This window comes from Coloeus monedula (assembly GCF_965178545.1).
Source record: "Coloeus monedula genome assembly, chromosome: 3".
Taxonomy (NCBI): Eukaryota; Metazoa; Chordata; class Aves; order Passeriformes; family Corvidae; genus Coloeus; species Coloeus monedula.
Window position 1 is genome coordinate 84,362,400 of NC_138783.1, and position 19,355 is coordinate 84,381,754.

Consider the following 19,355-nt stretch of genomic DNA (forward strand, 5'->3'; position numbering starts at 1 on the left):
CATTAAAATTCATTCTTAATTTATTTGTTTATCTAGATATACTTCTTTTCAAACTATGTACAAAATCAATGTTCTACAATAATTCCTGCTGGAGTCATAATTATACAGGCGTGCTTGAGAAACTTTCTGGGACTTAGAACCTTCCAAATGTGTCTGTGCACTGTACTTGTCAGGCATGTGTATAATAAGTAAATTTCCACAATTCCAGGGTTGAAATATGAAGGAATTGTTTCTTTCTGACATTAGAATTTAATATCAGTTAACAATTCTACTAGAGTTATGAAATGACAGGTCAGTCTGTGTGATACACTTATCTCTAGTGCAGTTACCAATCTGTATATAGATTGATTGAGAGAATATGTCTTTGTTCTAGCCTATTATTGTCTTGGATGTTGTGTTGTGAACAGATTCTTTTTCCCTATGCTGTGTAGGATTTTGGTATGGGTTAAAGCTGAGATACCTTGTCTTTTTTTCCCTCCTTTTTTTTTTTAGTTATTAATAAAAACTCATATACCTATGGAAAACTCTTTTCTAAGGAGCCAAGATAAATATATCTCCAAAATATATATAAAACACAGAACTTTTCTAGCTGAGTTGTAGGTAAACAGAATTTTGTAAATTTGATGGTGATAGTCTCAACAAAAGTAGGAGGAGTGGTATGCTATGAATTTCTGTGTAATACACTTTTATCAGACATGGGATTTTTCTCCTTAGGACCCCTAACATTGATGGCCTGGCAAAGGAGGGAGTGAGACTTACTCAGCACATTGCTGCAGCAGCTGTCTGTACTCCAAGCAGAGCCGCTTTCCTGACTGGCAGATACCCTATCAGATCAGGTTGGGCCTCTCGCCAATGATTTGCTGCAGTTAGTCTAGTCAGTGTTGATGTTAAAAATCCCCTTAAATAAACCATTTTAAAGAACAGTTAATCTTGGGATGTGGAGTCTCAGTGAGATGGGCAAAAAATAGAGATGACTAATGATTGATTTCTATGGGAAAATCCCCATATAAAACACATTTAATGTGGCTAAATGACAACACAGAAATGGATGAAAATCTAAAGAGTACAAAGCACCCAGAGGTAGAAAAATGAAGAGGAAAATTGTGCAAATGTTGTATGCTCAGTGGCACTGGGATTATATTAAATGTAATATTTTTAATATCCTGGCAAACTTTTTCACAGTGAAATGTGTCAGACTGTAGAATAGTTCTCAGCAATTGTGTTTTAAAATAGATTTACTTCAGCCATGTAAATTTATGACAGAAGACTTCAGCCACTGCATATAGCAGTAATAATCAGTATAGTTTCAGATGTGATTCTGACTCGCTTAAGGAGAAATGTAATCATTAACTGTACATTTCAGAAGTGTGTACCCCTAACTCTGTAAGCCTTTTGTTCTAAGAAAAAACTTACTATCTTTTTTTTTTTAACATCGTGCTTAGATAGAACTTTGATTGTAAGAGGCTGCTTAATGTCCAGATGTAAGTGTCTTCCTGCCATTTTTAGACACCCCGTCATAGCTGAGGCATCTGCATTGGACTAGCATATAACGACATGGAACTTGGAAAACACATCATTCTGGAGGTCAAGCAGAATATCCTAGGGCATAGGAAATGGTTTATGAAGAGGCACTAGTCTTAGGCAGCTGAGTCCCATTCATTAGAAAGCAGAGTCTGAGAAGACTGAAAATCTGAAACCTGGCTTGTTTTATTTTAAATATTATTATTCCTCTCTAGGCATGGCATCTAGCACTCAACAGCAGGTTCTCTTCTGGAACGGGGGTTCTGGGGGGCTCCCACCAAATGAAACTACTTTTGCCAGAATACTCTACCAGCAGGGTTATTCTACAGCACTTGTAGGTATGAGACAAAGAAACTCGTTGCCTTTTTCATTGTTTGTTATTCTAATTAGGTTGCTTCTGTAAATATATTTTTTGATCAAAATGTCCAAGATTGGTTAAACTAGATTTTCTTGTATGCACAGCTTTCAAAATCAGCAGGGCTTTTAGAACACAATCCACAACTCCCAGCATCAGTACAGCATATCTGGTAGATCCAAAATGAGGTGTATGGAATACGTAAATACACATTGCAAATGGAAGTAAATTCATAGGAAAGAATCTTGTTTTCCCAGTACAGATTGCTTTAGGATGAGCCAACAGAGATATTCACTGATGTATTAGAGCAGAAAAATGTCATCTGCCAGTTAGCACCAAGACACCACGGTGGTCTTAATTATATCAATTTCAGCACAGTGGTCTTAATTATATTGACTTCAGCAAGGTTTTTAACACTGTCTCTCACAACATCCTCATAGGCAAACTCTGGAAGTGTGGACTGGATGAGTGGACAGGGAAGTTGGTTGAGAGCTGGCTGAACAGCAGATCCCAGAGGGATCAGTGGCACAAGGTCTAGTTGTCACTAGTGGTGTCCCCAAGGGTCAACGCTGAGCCCAGTATTGTTTAACTTATTCATCAATAATGAAGATAATTAGGGGACTGGAGCATCTCTCTTATGAGGACAGGCTGAGGGAGCTGGGCCTGTTCAGCCTTGAGAAGAGATGGCTGAGAGGGGGCCTCATCAATGTCTGTCAGAATCTGAAGTGGTGGTGCTAAGAAGATGAAGCCAGGCTCTTCTTGGTGGTGCCAAGCAATAGGACAAGAGGCAAGGGGCAGAAACTGATGCACAGGAATCTCCACCTGAACATAAGGAAGAACGTCTTTATGTGTGGGTGACATCGGAACAGATTGCTCAGAGAGGGTATGGAGTCTCCCTCACTGGAGATATTCAAGAACTGTCTGGACACAATCCTGTGCCATGTGCTCTGGGACGACCCTCCCTGAGCAGGGAGGCTGGCCCAGATGACCACTGTGGTCCCTTCCAATCTGGTGCCTGTAGTTTCTGTTATTTAAGCATTCTGCTGATTATCACAGTTATGATGTCCCTTAATTTCTGCAAAAGTGTATTCTGTCAAAAAGCTGAAAGAGTCCCATTGACTTCAGTGGATCTTATATCAAAATACATGTCCAAAAAAAAAGAAAATTCTGGTAACTTATTGCTAATTTTGCCTGAACAGTGATTAAAGGCTGTGTCGTTGAAGCACCTCTTATTTTAAAATTCTTTATACTCTTTTGTGATGTGCTTAATTGCAATTACTGTGCTTTTCACACCTGTGCTCAACTCCACACCCTGAGGTGTGCATTTAGTTCCTAAAATGAAGCAAGTCTCAGTGATGTACTGACTTCACACACTGCTCACTGCAGTCTGATGCAGCTTATAGCGTAAACCACATTCAAATACGCAAGTGAAGTACAGGACAGGTCAGCACTTGTCAGAAGTTATTTGTCTAGGTAATAGCCCTAAGCCCATGGCTATAGACTGTCCTTCATTGTCATGATAAGTACACTGCCCTGTAATATGACTCCAGTAAGGTTCATTATCAGTGTATAACATATTCTAATATGTCCAATTCTACTGGATAATTGTAATAGCCTATTTCTGCTACTCATTGTACAGTGAATATGGTCACACAGAGATAATTTGTGCACCTTCTTCCTGAAATTTGTTCCTGGATTGTGAAGGTCAGATAGAACTTGTGTGTAAAATAGTTCGTATTTTTGCACTTAGCTCTTTCATTTGGCACAAGGCTTTCTCAGTTTCTCCCTATCAGGTTATGCATTAATGCATGGCTACTTCATCATGTGAAAAATAATAAGCACCAACTTTTGCAACCATATTTGTTCTTACTCTGGGAGGTGTCTGAGCTGGACCATTGCCCTGCATGTAATTTAAACAGATAGGTGAGGAAAAGCAGCTGTTCTAGACAAAGTACCAATGCACTATTGCTCCCTGAGCCCATCCCCATTCCATACCAGCTCTGCCCTTGGCTTCACCTTAACTGAGAAATACAGGCAAACACACCCTAGAGTTGTAATATTGGATTTAAGATCTTTGTTTTTTATTTCCAGGGAAGTGGCATATGGGTGTGAACTGCAAAACCCACCGTGATCACTGCCACCATCCTTTAAATCATGGGTTTGATTATTTTTATGGTATGCCTTTTACCCTTGTGAATGAGTGTCAAGGCACAGACGACCCTGAATTGGCCAAGTCTTTGCAAGATACATACTGGTTTTACACTCAGATGATCATCCTTGCAGTATTTACTCTTGTGATTGGAAAACTTGCCAATTTATTTCCAGTAAAATGGAAAATAATCATCTGTCTGGCTATCTGTGGTCTCCTTCATTTCATCTCCTGGTTCTCCAGCTATGGTTTCACCAAGTACTGGAACTGTATCCTGATGAGAAACCATGATATCACTGAACAACCAATGAACCTACAAAAAACTACTTCTAATATGCTGAAGGAGGCAATTACATTCATTGAAAGGTAATCAACAGAGGTGAGGAGCAGATCGGGGGGGAGGGAGTGATACTGTGCCTTCTGCCAGTAGGACCAGAAAAATGAGAAAGTGTCATATGAAGTTAATATTTTACAAAAGAGAGAGTGGTAGTGAGTTTTGTTTAGTTTTGCAGTTTTGTTTCTTTTGTTTCCCCAAAGGTGCCCTTCATTTACTATCAGTAACCTTAACTGGAATTGAAAAAAAACACAGAGTCTTTAAAAGTATTCATGTGTTAAGTCTGGGCATATCCATATTTCTGTCAGGGTTTAAGGGTTGTGCGTTTGTTTTTTAAAGGAAATTTGAGGTAATGCAAATTCCTTCTCTAAAACTTTGAGCATAAGTAATGTCAGATTCCTAGGATATCCTACCTGGCTTGATGTTGAAGGGATACAGTTTCGCTGTGGGTGAAACCTACTGATATGACCCACTGCAAGTGATATCTGCCTCTTCCATGAGGGCACCTCGGATGCCCAGTGACATATATCCATGTTTAAGCTTAGGCAAGTGAGTCCTATTCTCCTTGCTTCCAAGAATGTGTCAATCTTTTGTCTATGACCTCTTCTAGTTCTTTATTTAATGTTCTACACCTGTCTAATTTGGAACTGGAAAAAGAAAGGGCCCATTACTGTTTTGGTCTTAATACAGAACAAACATCTTAGAGGGATATGTTTTAATCCCCTCTGTCTCCTACAACCTCAAGACTGAAAGATGTCAAAAAAAAAAATCTTTTTGGTTAGATCACAACAACAATAATATTAATTGAGATAGTAACTGCAATACCACTGTTATATTTCGGGTTGTGTGACAGTTTGAAGAGAAATGACTATTGTTTTCTTTTATTTCAGAAACAAGCATAGACCATTTCTTCTCTTTGTTTCCCTTTTACATGTTCACACCCCTCTCATTACCACAGAGAAGTTTCAGGGCAGAAGCAGGCATGGCCTGTATGGTGATAACGTAGAGGAGATGGACTGGATGGTGGGTAAGTGTTGGTCTTGAAGGAAATTCTTCACTCAGTTGAATGAGGAAAAGATATTAAAGGGGTGATCACCAAACTCCCTTTTGGCATCTGTAAAAATCAGTGAACTCACCTTGGTTACACAGTTGGTTTCAGGGTTTGCCATACTATAACCATACAATACCTCTTTTTAATTTTCTTAAGATGAAAGCTTAAACTGTCCTTATAATTTGTTCTTTATCTTTTTTTAAATGAGATGCTCCTATGCTGAAGTGTTACATGCAGTCAAATAACCAGATATATGCCTGATCATGTTGTTAATCAAAATGTATGACGTTTCTCCAGCTCTGGTCTTAGAAGATGTAAAGAGTGTTGCTGCTGAATATTACTTTATATGGTGGTTGTTTTGTGTACTTACTCATTTTCATCAGAGAAATAATAGATCAGAACCCTCTCCTAGCCAGAAGTCCAAGTTAGAAAGCTATGGAGTGTCACTTAATAAATTGTGTGAAGTCAGTGACGACTTACTTAGGTCATAATCTAGGCTCTTGTGTACCAATCACGTTAAGTTTCTGATTGGCTTAATTAGGTTTAAAAACCTAAACTTAGTTTTTCCTTTTCTATGAGAGGGCAAGAGATAGCTACTGTTTGTATTTAGTCAAAAGTGAAGACCGTATTAACAAATTAATTGCCTCCTGTCGAGGTCATGATTCAATCCCTGAACCTTTTTTCCCCCCCAATAACCACATCTACAAAACTGTAATTTGAGAGGAGCCTGACTGCTTTCAATGGGCAGGCTGAAAACTCCTGCAAGATCCAGTTGAAGCAGAGGACTCAGCCGTGCTCCTCTTTCCTCTTTTGGCACTAGTCATCTTCAGACACAGGCTGTGTAAGCAGAGCTGGATAGCAGAAGTCAAGATGTAAGGAACATGTAGTTGAAACTGGATAGCAGTTAGTGAGGATAGAATTCTCCAGAGTTGGATAGCTCTTGATTTGGGATCTAATTCAGAATCAATATGCCTAGACTCAATCTAAACACTTTTTGGGAGAAGGTTTTGTAGATAAGGTCAATAACTAGTTTCACCAAGGAGAGACAGGAGGTCTGTAAAGGAAAAGAGATTGAGCAAAAGTGCTGATCACTGGCTTGTGTTTTTTTCTTGTGCAGTTCAGCTTTTGCTGCTGCTTCTGTAGGTATGGAAGCTGTTCTTGGCAAATATCTTTTGATGCAGAAGATGATGAAGAGAATTAATTGAAGATAAATCACATTCTATATAAACATTTGATGCAATCAGTACCAAAAAGATTCCTTATGAAGTTAGGTTTGAATTACAGTCTGTGAAGCTTTTACCACTGACATCAGGAAGTTATTTTGGTTGATAGTATGCAGCCTGGTCTCAGAGTCCTTGTTCGGTTCCTGGTGACACACAGCAGTTTTCTGTGGTTAGTAATCAGAGCAGCACTATTATTTAACCTTTTCAAGATGTTTGAGGCTACATAGTTAAGACAATTCTTGATGCAGAATCTACAGAATAAAGATGACAGAGTATTTTGAGTAGCTTGAATAAAAGTATCACTCATTTATTTTCCAATTGGTTTTATAAAAAGTTTTATAAACATTCATCAGCTTTCTCTTGGGCTCTTATTATTTCATAGAATCATAGAATATGCTGAGTTGGAAGGGACCAATCAGGATCATTAAAGTCCAACTCCTACCCTGCAGGACAGCCCAGGAATGACAGCATGTGCCTGAGAGTATTGTCCAAACAGTTCTTAAACTCTGTCAGGCTGGTGCTGTGACCACTTCCCTGGGGAGCGTGTTCCAGTACCCAACCACCCTCTGGGTGAAAAACTTTTTCCTGATATGTTACTCAAACCTCCCTGAACACAGCTTCTTGTAATTTCCTTGGGTCCTGCCACCAGTCCTGAGAGTGAAGAGAACTTGCCCCTACATTAGCCCCCCATAAAGATGTTGAAAAGTGCTAACAGGTCTCCCCTCAGTCTCCCCTTCTCCAGGCTGAACAGACCAAGTGACCTCAGCTGCTCCTCATACAGCCTCCCCTCAAAGCCCTTCATCATCCTCATGGCCCTCCTTTGGATGCTCTCTTTTGCATATTGTGGTGCCCACAATTGCCCCCAGCGCTCGAGGTGAGGCTGCCCCAGTGCAGAGCAGAGCAGGACAATCCCCTCCCTTGCCTGGTTGGCGATGCTGATGCTCCCCAGAATATGGTTGACCCTCCTGGCTGCCAGGGCACTGCTGACTCATGTTCAACTTAGCATCGACCAGGACCCCCAGGTGTCTTTCTGCAGTGCTGCTTTCCTGCATCTCCTTCCCCAGCATACACACATAGCAAGGGCTGCCGTCTCCCAGGGGCGGAATCCAGCAGTTTCACTTTTTAAACCTCGCATGGCTGGTGATTGCCCGTCTCTCTAATTTGTCAAGCTCTCTTTGCATTGAATATGGTAGATCATAACAATTTTTCAGGCAAATGGAAGGTCTCAGTGTTCAGTGAATTTGGGAGTCAAGACCTAAAAAATCTGACTGCATCTCCTGATGTAATTATGATGTTTTGCTTTGTTTATAGGCAGGCTTCTGGATGTTATTGACAATGAGGACTTGAAGAATACCACATTCATTTATTTTGGATCTGATCATGGAGGATTCTTAGAGGCTCACAGAGGAAATTCTCAGTTGGGTGGATGGAATGGGATATATAAAGGTAAAATTTTAGAAGTGCGTACATGCATAAGACTTCCCCTTAAAAAAAAAAAAATTATAGAGAAAAATATATCCGAACAGACTATATTTAATAAACTATATGATGGGATTATTATCTTGGACTGTAGGGCTGAAAAAAAATCAGGGCATCTGCTATTCATAGGGCTGGGGCTGAGTAGAGAGGCAGGATCACTTCCCTCGACCTGCTGCCAATGCTCTTACTAATGCACACCAGGATTCCCTTGGCCTTCTTGGCCCCAAGGGCGCTGCTGGCTCATGGAGAGCTCGTTGTCCACCAGAATACCCAGGTCCTTCTCTGCAGAGTTGCTTTCCAGCAGGTCTGCACCCAGCCTGTAATGGGACATGGGGTTATTCTTCCCAAGGTACAGGACCCTGCATTTGCCTTTACTGAATTTCAAAAGGTTCCTCTCTACAGATTATCTATGTCAACACTGGCAGGTATCTTGATGTTTATTTTCTTAATATAGTGTTCCAGTTTCTCACCCACCATATAGAAGTTTCTTCTAGACTCTCTATGGCTGGCTTGCAACATAAGCTCTAGGGAAATGAAGATCTATGGTATCTCTTGTATGTGCTCCCTCCAGATTACTAAGCCTTTAAAAGCCACTCTGGCATTTACTGTATAATGAAGTCTGAAAGCTGCATCCATCATGTTTCCCTGTAGAAGAAGAGTCATGTGCACCTTGACCTTCTCAGCACCACAATGCACATTGTCTAGCACTAAGTTACTTGAGCCACACAAGCAATGTTTGATACAGCTGGGATCCACCCACACACAGTCCTAAATGCAAAATTAGCCTTTAGTTCTTGTTATGAAGTTTCCATGCCAGTAACAAATGCAAAAAGGCCAAGAGGCTCACTTGAGTAGCTTAGAATCTGATCTAAGGAATTCACTTCCACTAGCTGAACAGAAGTATATTAGTAACAGGAGAGTCCAGAGGGGAAAGAGAAATGTGATCAGGGACGGAATTCAGTATGAGAGGACGAAGATGAAATGATGCCTGCTTAGAAAGAAGACAAGAGGGGATACAATATCAATTTAGATATCAATAATAGGAAAACATAACTATTTAAGTCCACATAGAGCAGAACAGGGGATATCCCAGTGAAACTAACTAGCGAGATTAAAAAATACAGTTTAATTAATAAATATCTGTAAAACTCACTCTTGCTATTGGAAACTGCATATTAAAAAAAACAAGCAGATAAATAAGCAGCACATACAAATAATGAGAAGAGCCACTACTGAATGACAGTCTACTGTTTTCCAGGATTTAGAGTGTTTCATTGAAGTTACATGAATATTCTAAAAGCTTTAAAACTGTTTATTATACATGTGCAATAAACATGTGATATCTTTTATTCTTTTAGCTTTTTTGATACTTCTACCCCTTCTGTAACAGGTGGAAAAGGAATGGGAGGCTGGGAAGGAGGAATCCGTGTTCCAGGTATAGTTAGATGGCCAGGAGTGTTGCCTGCAGGCACAGTTATTGATGAACCTACAAGCCTTATGGACATCTATCCTACAGTAGTGCAACTGGCTGGAGGGGCAGTGCCTCAGGACAGGTACAGAGGTGGCTTCATAAACCATATTGCATCTCTTTCTTTATTTAGACAGAAACTGTGTCATGCATCCTAACAGCCACAGGTTAAATTCTTTTTGTTTCCAAACCAGGCAATTCTCTAGCTTTCTTTCTGCACAGGTTTCCCCATCTCATCTGCTTATGTGGAAAAGGCAAAGAAAAAAGCATAGGTGTTACCAAGGGTCATTTAGCTAACTCAGCCCTTCTGTCACTGAAGGCAACTTGGTTGATTTGGGTCACAAGGATGACTGTGGAAAAAAAAGAGACTTCTCAAAAGGACACATGAAAGTGTGGGTGGCTAAGCCGTTTCAGCAAAAAGCATAAAAGTACTGGTAGAGCGTAACTAAACCAACTATTAGACAGTTCAGTAAGTGGCTTCTTTTTTTAATATTTTTACAGAGCCTGCAGCTCACAGAGCTGTCAGCGATTTCCATTTCAGGTAGCAGAATTAAAACCTGTGAACTGTGCCTTCACTATTGTTATCACATCCAGGAAAATTACAGTAATGGTGACTGATCTCCCCAGGCAGGATGTGTGAACTAGCTGTAAATGCAAAAACTTCTAGTAACTGCTAATTATTGGTGTCCACCCAATTAAAAATCTCCGGGCTCATTAGCTAAACAGTACCTTGGTTTAATGATGACACTTGAAATCCTAATGCTGCACACATACAGAGTGAGTACTGCTCATGCTCCAGCTGCAGACTTAAAATTCTTAAACTGTCTGGTGACTCTGGTCCTCTCTGTCAGGGTCGTGGATGGGCACACCTTGCTGCCCCTGCTGCAGGGGACAGTGCAGCACTCTGGGCACGAGTTCCTGTTCCACTACTGCGGTGTGTTTCTGCATGCAGTGCGCTGGCACCAGAAGGACAGTGAGTATAAACATCCCTCTCCTGCAGGTCAGAAATGATGCAATGTCCTCTAGCTTTCCATAGAGTATCATGTAAAAATGTACATACACACATATACACACACACCTATATATATATGTATACACACATATATTTATATATGGAATACGTTCATTGTTTCAAACTCTCAGTTCTTCTTCTCATTGTTAGCTGTCCTGCCTTGCCTGAGATGCAGGGGTTTGCTTCCTGGGACATAGAGCTTCAAGAATCTCTCAGTATTCTTAGAGATCTCTCTGTTTCTCTGTGATGCACACCGTTTTTTTGTGAACACAGAAAGTTTCTGGGGAGAGAAAGCTGTGTCTGACTGCCCCAACTCCTGGAAAATATTCCTGTTGACGAGTCATGCCACACTTCCTTACTGAAAGGCTAAATACATACTTGAGTCAAGTGGGGCATTTGAAGAATTGATTTTCAGGTTGTCCTGCTGTTCTCACCTAACTTAGATTGCTTGTTCTTCTAAGCTATGTAAGTTCTACTTAAGTAGCTGTGCATACAATATGCAGATGCAGGGTAGATTTTGTGGCATTTCATGTTCCTATGTAGCCATGTGCACATCTAGATTTCTTATGCATGCCTTTCTACAATTTTTCCCATTGAACCTCAACTGTTCATGGCAAGGGGTCTAAAAACAATGCCATGTTCTGCATATAGAAGACCAGCTAACCAAATATGTAGCTCAGCTCTCAGCCAGGCCAAAAATTTTGATTCTTTGCTCCAACTGCAGTTTCTTCTGACTGGGCTGATAAGACTTTTTAGAGTCCATTTTAGCTCGTTTACAAGTATGTCACACTCACATTTCATATTTATTATCTGTTTATATCTCTCTGTTGATCAGCCTAGATATGAAGCCATTGTGTCTTGATGTCACCCAGGCAGGACCCATCCTTTAAGGCCTTCACTGAAGCCAAAAGAATCCTTTCCTTTACCTCTGCACCATAAGTCTTATTAGTGACAGTCCATTTCTTTCTGCTCATTAAACTGATTGACTGTTACGAGATGGGTTTGAGAGATGTTTGGATTGGAGCAGCAGGTTTCCTTTCCCTGGAATATATTAAATTAACACACTGCCCTAACATGCACATGCACACTTCAGATTCTGTCAGAGCTACTTCAGTAGCAAATTGTATATCCCTCTTTGCCTCTTGGAGATGAGTGAAACCCCCACTGCTTTATCAGTACTGATTTCTACTACCTTTTTATTTCTTTTATCCTTCTGTGACCCAGCTGTCTGCTCAGCTCACCAGCACAGGTTAATTAAAATCAGCCTCACTCTATCCTTCAAAGTGAACTAACAAGGACCTGGCTGTCTCCCACTCTGCAACTCCAGTAATTATCTGCAGCTGTGAAAAGTGAATGCTAAAATTTAGCAGAATCAGAACAATTCTCCCCAGACATTCTACACTCACTACCCCAAATTGCCATACAGTATATAAGGTCTAAAGAATTCAGCTCAATTATTTATGGAAAAGAATGACTATGTACTTCAGTATTTCTGAACACTGATCACAAATTCCTATGTACATCTAGATAAGTCCATCTGTCTATCTCATATTTTATTTTAGTAATACCACAACAGCACTCCAACTAGAGTCACATACTGAGAGAGTGCTTGTTTAACTCCTTTTAACAAATACCTATGTATGCTACCTGACCAACAGACGTAAGAAGCAAATCCCATGCTCTGGGCACCCTGATATCACAGAGGATGCTTGCAGTTCTGTCACAAGACAAACATCTTTTTAGTAACAAGACAGGGATAAGCTTAAGGATGCAGAGCACATCCAGCCAGCAGCAAAGCAAATACTCAAACAGACCTAAGGAGTATCTGTCTGTCCTTAGTAAGCTGTCAGAAAGTTGAAAGATTTCAGCTTTATTTCCAGATCCATGATATTCTGAGCTGGAAGGGACCCATAAGGATCATCAAGTTCAACTCTTAAGGAAATGACCCATCCAGGGATTGAACCCACAAGCTTGGCATTATCACCACCACGCTCTAACCCTTTTTCTTTCAGAAATCCACATTCTTTATCCTTTCTTTCACAATTTCAGAAATGGAGGTATCTAACATTTATCTTCATTTTCTTACACCAAAACATTTCAGAACCATTGAGACAGCATCCCTCCATAAAAGTGCAGAAGCAGGATGTCAAAGCTATGGGGTGAAAATTAAGAGACACAGAGCCAGCCAGCTAGCCCGCAACTGGGTATTTTAAGCTAAGATATTACCTAAACCTTAATATCTTTTATGTGCTCCCCTTCACCTTCTAAGAAGTTTTAAAATTTTATTTATTCACAAAATATTGTTCTAGCAGTAGTGACAAGACAGAGTGTGAGCCATAAAGCTGCAGGCTCCAGACATAAAGAACAGCTCTGGACACAAGAGAAGAAAGGGAGAAAAGTTCAGCTGACTCCATTGAACCAAAAAGAATATTCCATGTAGGAACAATGGAGTTGTCAGCTCTTTAATGCTTTGAGCACAGAAGTGGCTCCAAGTGGTGAATGTCCTCTTTCTTCTTGTCTCCTTTTTCAGACATAGTATCTAATTGCTGTCTTCTTGCTGGGCACATCTTCGCCTCTGAGTTCAGTGTAGTGCTTTCTAAATGTGGGGTAAGGAATAGGAGAGAAAAGAGGGGGGAAGGAGAAATAAAATGTCCTGATGAACTGCATTTAGATGTAGTCCTAGTAATTTACCACTTTTTCACTACAAGTTACAAACCTGTGCTTATCCCATTGGTCAGTACAAGAGCCTGATGAAGTACAAGCTCTAAAGCTGTGAACTATTTGCCTTCTTCATGTAAACTTAAAAACTAGACTCCAGATTTTACTGTTTTAAAGGCCTGCAATTACCACCCTTTTTGGAAGTGTACTGGAACATGAGCAGAGAAATAAGCTGTGGTCAGTTTCTGCATAAATATGCTTTTTCACTCAGATGTACAGAGCCAGAACAACCATCTACCAATACTTACACCCAGAAACTGGGGACTACATTCTCCATTTCTCCCCCTCCAAGAGGCATGAAAAGTTTTAAAGGGGAACAAGAAAGTGGCAGACTCCGTCTGTACTGAAAATATTGGGCGAACCATCCATATACTGCACATGGTACCCAGAGCCAAGGTGCACCCATGAGCCACAAAAAAACCATCTGACTCCCTAACTTCCACAACACCTTTTCCCTGTATGCGACAGGGATGGTCCTGTGTTCTTCTTTGTTGTTCCACGCTGTTGCGTTGCTTGGTTTCCTGCGGTGGTTTAGCAAGCCGCAAACCTTCCCGGGGCTGCTGCGGGGAGAGCGGCTGTTCCGCTTCCCGCAGCCCTTCCGCACGGCCCCGCGCTCCTGCTCCGGCCACCTGGGCTCCGCAACACCAGATGATGAAGGAGGCGGGAAGGGTCCCTGCATGGCGACCTCGGAGGAATGTTTATTCACAAGACGACAGAGTTTCCCAGAGGCAGGCGTCAGGGAGCCGGGGCTTTTCTCAGGGCGCAGGGGCGGGGCATGGGCGGAGTTGGGTACTGGAAAGGGAGGACCCGAGGGTGTGGCCAGGGCTAGGGGCAGGGAAGTGAGGACCATCTGGGAAAGGCAGATAGTTTAATAAGAAAAGGGATGGGGAAATACAGTGCTAGACCTAGTTTAATAAGAAAAGGGATGGGGAAATACAGTGCTAGACCGAGCTTCCCCTCGGAAGAGCAAAGCAGATCACTTCACCATGAACCAACCTTTCAAGGACCATCCCCCAGCTCCTAATGACATCAGGCTGCTCAAGTGTGCTTCTTCTCTGACAGGTGGCACTGTATGGAAAGCTCATTATGCTACGCCAGTATTTCAACCAGAAGGCTCCGGGGCCTGTTTCAGAAGAGGAATTTGTCCATGTTTTGGGGATGGTGTAACCCATCATGACCCTCCACTGCTGTTCAATCTCTCGCAAGATCCGTCTGAGGCAAATCCTCTATCAGCTGACACTGAGCCCTTGTTTGACGCTGTAATGAGGAGAATAAGAAGAGCTGTGGAAGAGCATCGCAAGACTCTGACTCCAGTCCCACAACAGCTGTCTCCTTACAATAATATATGGAAGCCATGGCTGCAGCCATGCTGTGGGATGTTCCCATTCTGTTGGTGCCATGAAGAAAATAACAAAGGAGATAGCATAGTTTAACACCACAATCAAAATATGGTTAGCTTTAAAGAAATCGATAATTTTTCACATTCACGTGACTACAGTCATAGAGAGATTAAAGGTTAAATTACACTGGAATAACTGAAAGGGACATCAATGGTTGTTTTTGTTCAACCTTTTCTCTTACTCATGGTAATTTAGTAAGCCTGTGGTTAAAAAAAAAAAAAAAAATCGGGTCATCTGTGTAATCTACCCCTCAAGTGAATAATTCAGGATTAAATACCAAGTAAATGAAAGAATATTTCTTTCCTTACTGATTTTCAATTCAAACAAGTGATAACTGATAAGAAAGCAAATTTTTAATAGCAGATCTTTGTATGTGAAATATGCTTGTTAAGACAACAGGACTGAGCCCAAGAACGTATTCCTATTCAAGCCTTATCTTTTTTAATGAAAAAAACCTTTTGCACAAAAATGAAAGGATGATGACAATGCAAAAATAATGAAAAATAAAATTGCACATTTAATTTGGAAATATACCAAAATTCATTGGCCTCTCAGAAATAAACACCTACTAATTTACAGAAATTTTTTGCTTCATCATCTGTACATTCATCTATTATGTAAGAATTCTCAGGGAAAACTGAACTGACAAGTATGTTTTAAAAATTAGACAGCCAAAGTTAGCATCTCAGGATCAGTAGCAAAGTACCTAGCTATTCTGAAATGTTAAACCACAACACTTCCTACTGACGTGTTTTCCACGCAGTTAAGTCATCTCACTTGTGAGAGCACTGAAAATCATTACCCCGCTGCCTTGTGAGGATTGCGAAATTTGTGACCTGTCTGTGAGACCAATTCATAAGTCTGCAGGTCCCACCTGAGTGACAGTGCCTCTGATTTCATAGGAGTGCCATTATGCCTGCTGAAAAACGTGCTTTGTTTTGTGAAAAAGCACATTGTTTTCAGTAGGAGGTGTTAAAAAAAATTCACCTCACAAACTAATCGCTTCTGTGTTCAGGTTATCTTCTCCAAGATAACCTGTCAGCACTCTCTACAGTCATTAGGGAAAGAGAGGGAATTAAAATATCTAATCCTCTCTTGCTGCCCTTAGATTAAATAAATTAATCTCTCAAGATACAATCCTAACCATACTCTTGCAGGGTTTTTGTGTCAAATCAGATTTTCAAATGGAGGCTTCTGTAATTTTTCCTCACCAAAAAAGTGTATTGTGGGCACGAGACTCAGATTCAAACTACTCAGTCTTCCTGAACATGGTATATTCAATTCCTGCTATACAGCTAAAGGTCACCCAGGTTTTAAAAAGTAACAAGGGATGGTAAGAGCTGCAGAGCAGGGACTTCAGGTGACTTACTTACTTAAAGCTTGCTGTCTTGAGGAGCCACACCACTGCAGCTCTATTCAGTACCAAGGCTGCCTGTGTGTCATTTTTTGCCTTTTAGAAGCAGGAAGAGACAAGAAGGCCCATAGCAGGTCACTCTCTCTTCTCCTGAGGTGCCACAGCAGGTCCCCTTCACCAACTTCAGGACAGAAGAGAGTGTGTGCCTGGACTATGCACCCATTGCAGTGTTTCAGAGAACCTCCTGACTTACACCTCCAGTGTGCTAGGTCAGGGCTGTGGTGAGTCGCCGCTGTTTAAACAGCATGGTGGTCACCATGATACAGGCCCAAGTGCAAGTCTCCAAAAAGCTGACCAGGCATTTCTTCAGGCTACTTCCCATTTCACCTTTTCTCTAAAATGTCACCAAGAAAGTTAATGTGGAAAACATTCCACATAAATCAAAGGACACGCATGATAATGAACTGCTTGGATGCCTCAATGTCACATTTGACAGAAGTATCTAAAATTATGTTTGTTCTCACTTCTTGACAGCATTTAAATCCACGCCATCATTGATACAAACTTGCCAGATTTGACATTTTTCTATGGGGGGATTGAAACCAGAGCAGCTGCGTTTCACTGGATTTGTGCAGGGAGAAAAGAGCATAGGAGGGTAGGACAAATTGTACTGCTCAGTGGGGAACAAAGCCAAAAGCTGTCAAGCCAGTCAGTTCAGTAGCATCTACATTATCAATTAAGAACAAGGATAAGTTTTTTCCCAGTTCACTTCACTGACTTCCCCACTCACCCCCTCCACTCATTAGGTTAGATAGCAGGAAAAAGTTTTTCACACAGAAAGTAGCTGAGCACTGGAACAGGTTCCCCATGGAAGCGGTCACAGCATGAAGCCTGCCTGAGTTCAAAAGAATTTGGATAATGCTCTCAGGCACATGACATGATTCTTGGGATGTCCTGCTCAGGGCCAGGAGGTAGACTCAGTGATCCTGCTGGGTCCCTTCCAACTCAGCATGTTCTATGACTTACACACAAGACCATGCCCAGTCCCACACTAGACCATGATGAAAGCATTTGCCAGGGGATGGGAAAGGTGTTCAAGCACCCACTCAGCATGCAAGCATAGATCCAAACTTCAGGAAGCCAGACTAGGAAGGCCGGTACATCAGCAAGACGCTGAACTCCATCTCTAAACACAGTGTGAAAAAATCACCCTAAATGTAAACATTAAACATTTGTCTAACACTTCATTCCTCTGAAAGGTAATTTTGCTGAACTGCTGTAGAGAGTCAGATGCTAAGGAGTCACATATCCACGTTGCGTTTCTGATATCTAAACACAGATAATTTTATCTTGGCTGGCATCTGTGGAAAACCAGAGGGGCTTTCAGGCAGGATGAGGAAAAATTAGGGCTGGCAGCATGGAGAACCAGCTTTTGTCAACTGTTAAGAGACCTCAGCCGGGCACAGGGAAATGTGCTTTTCCCACACTGAGAGGGAGAGGGCAGACACTGCACACAGAGGATCTGCAGGCGACAAGAAGAGCAAAGTAATGGGAAATTTCTGACTAAGATGCACATCACTTCAAAAAACAGGGGGTCAGGAGAGATGACTATTTGTGGTGCTAAGTTCCTTTCACTGTCTAAAGCTAAGTATATCTTAAAAGGTACAAATTTTGAGGAGAGAGTGGTAAGCATGAAAAGGAGGTTAATTGTTTTACCTGTTTCATGCAGATCCTGGCCATGGAGTTGTTGCAGATCGTTATATACACTTTAATTGAGAACATGTAAGCTCTGCACAAGCTGTTCTTCTGATCTTCTGGCAACTGTATATTCCCCATAAAGCAGACGAACCCAACATCACGCTCGAGTTGTCCTCATGAATCCTTTCACATAAAATGCATTAATAGGCAAAAAAGCTGTCACAGAGCCTTCTTGGAGTAAGAAACTCATTAGAGTTCCATAGGTTTCCTTGAAAAATCATCTATAATGATGATTTGAAAAATATATTAATATAAGAATAAAGCCTAAATCGTATGCTTTCTCCCTTCTTTTCTCATGGTTTCTCCCTTTGAAGCAAAGCACAAGAACTACATGAAAGGGCCTTTTGGGAAAACCTGAGACAACTGGCCAATCTCCAAGCCATTGTTAGCCATACCAGAATGTGCCTACAAATGGATTAATATAGACACCATAGAGAGGGAACTATTACTCTGTAACAAATGAAGTTTGTTTTACTGAAAGAGCTGTGGTTATACTGTGTAAATGTTTGACATTCATGTTGCATGAAGCCGACTTCCGCTTAACTCATTTGATCATTATTAAATGACATTTGGAATTGTTGCATTAGGCTGACTCAACAGAGCAATTGTCAAGTCTCACAGGAGTGAGACAATCAGCTTCTATGAAGCCTCACTTCACCATGTTTAAATATTAGACACATTGCTTTGCTCCCTGCTGGGACTCAAGGGAGTGCCAGCACACAGATCACAAGATCCCATCATTTAAGGATGCAAAATAACTGTGTAGCAAATAAACTGAGAAAAGTAATTTGAGCTCAAAATTTATCCAGCTTGAAATTCCCAAGAACTCTAAATATATTTAAGAGGTGTTTACATAAATGACCAAGAAGGAATAACTAAAAACCTTTTTCTCATGACAGATTGTAGGTTAAAATACACACACAGAGGCATATATATAGTGTTGAACTCAATAAGACACTGGAAGACTTTTGTAGGATGTTTTGATTGTAATGTTACATCTAATCAACTCCATTAAAAAAAGAAAATCAGATTTATTCAAAACCTAGTTTCCTATTGATTTACCATACTACTGCATTACTAAGATTTTTTGAAAGCAAGAAAAGAAAATATATATTTAAAAAATTGTAACTGCCTACGTTGAGATAAATGGGGTTAAAAACTACAGGATCCAAACAACCTTGGCTTCTGCTCTGCCATTTGTCTAAAAGCTGTAACTAAAAGGTTTGGAAACAGAAAGAATTTATGGAGGTTTGGAAAGAAAAAAAAAGCCTCTCAATGAAACAAAACATAAAACAGGTACCCATCCATCACATGCAGTTAGTTCTGCTCCAAGTACTTGATACTGTGAGAAGGCTCTGAAAATCCTACTGCTCTAAAACAAACAAATTATCTGTTTCATGTATTTATCATTGTTCAGAATGCTGTACAGTGCCTTAAAATTGAACAAACACTTTTCCAAGGCAGTTAATGTCATGCCATCCTGAAAAGTCTTAAAATAATCACAAGTCAGAGGCTGGCTGTCTTGGAATTTTA

General features: G+C 40.8%; 1 protein-coding gene across 1 annotated transcript; it reads left to right on the top strand.

Annotated features, from left to right (window-relative positions):
• Window positions 1-718: 718 nt before the first annotated feature.
• On the top strand, window positions 719-14,802 carry LOC309571122 (arylsulfatase D-like). The gene is made up of 8 exons (XM_082278330.1): window positions 719-836; window positions 1,737-1,859; window positions 3,968-4,391; window positions 5,250-5,386; window positions 7,945-8,079; window positions 9,503-9,665; window positions 10,432-10,553; window positions 14,373-14,802. The coding sequence occupies exons 2-8, from the start codon at window positions 1,739-1,741 to the stop codon at window positions 14,741-14,743; spliced, it is 1,473 nt and encodes a 490-aa protein (XP_082134456.1). The 5' UTR covers window positions 719-836; window positions 1,737-1,738; the 3' UTR covers window positions 14,744-14,802.
• The last annotated feature ends 4,553 nt before the right edge of the window (window positions 14,803-19,355 follow it).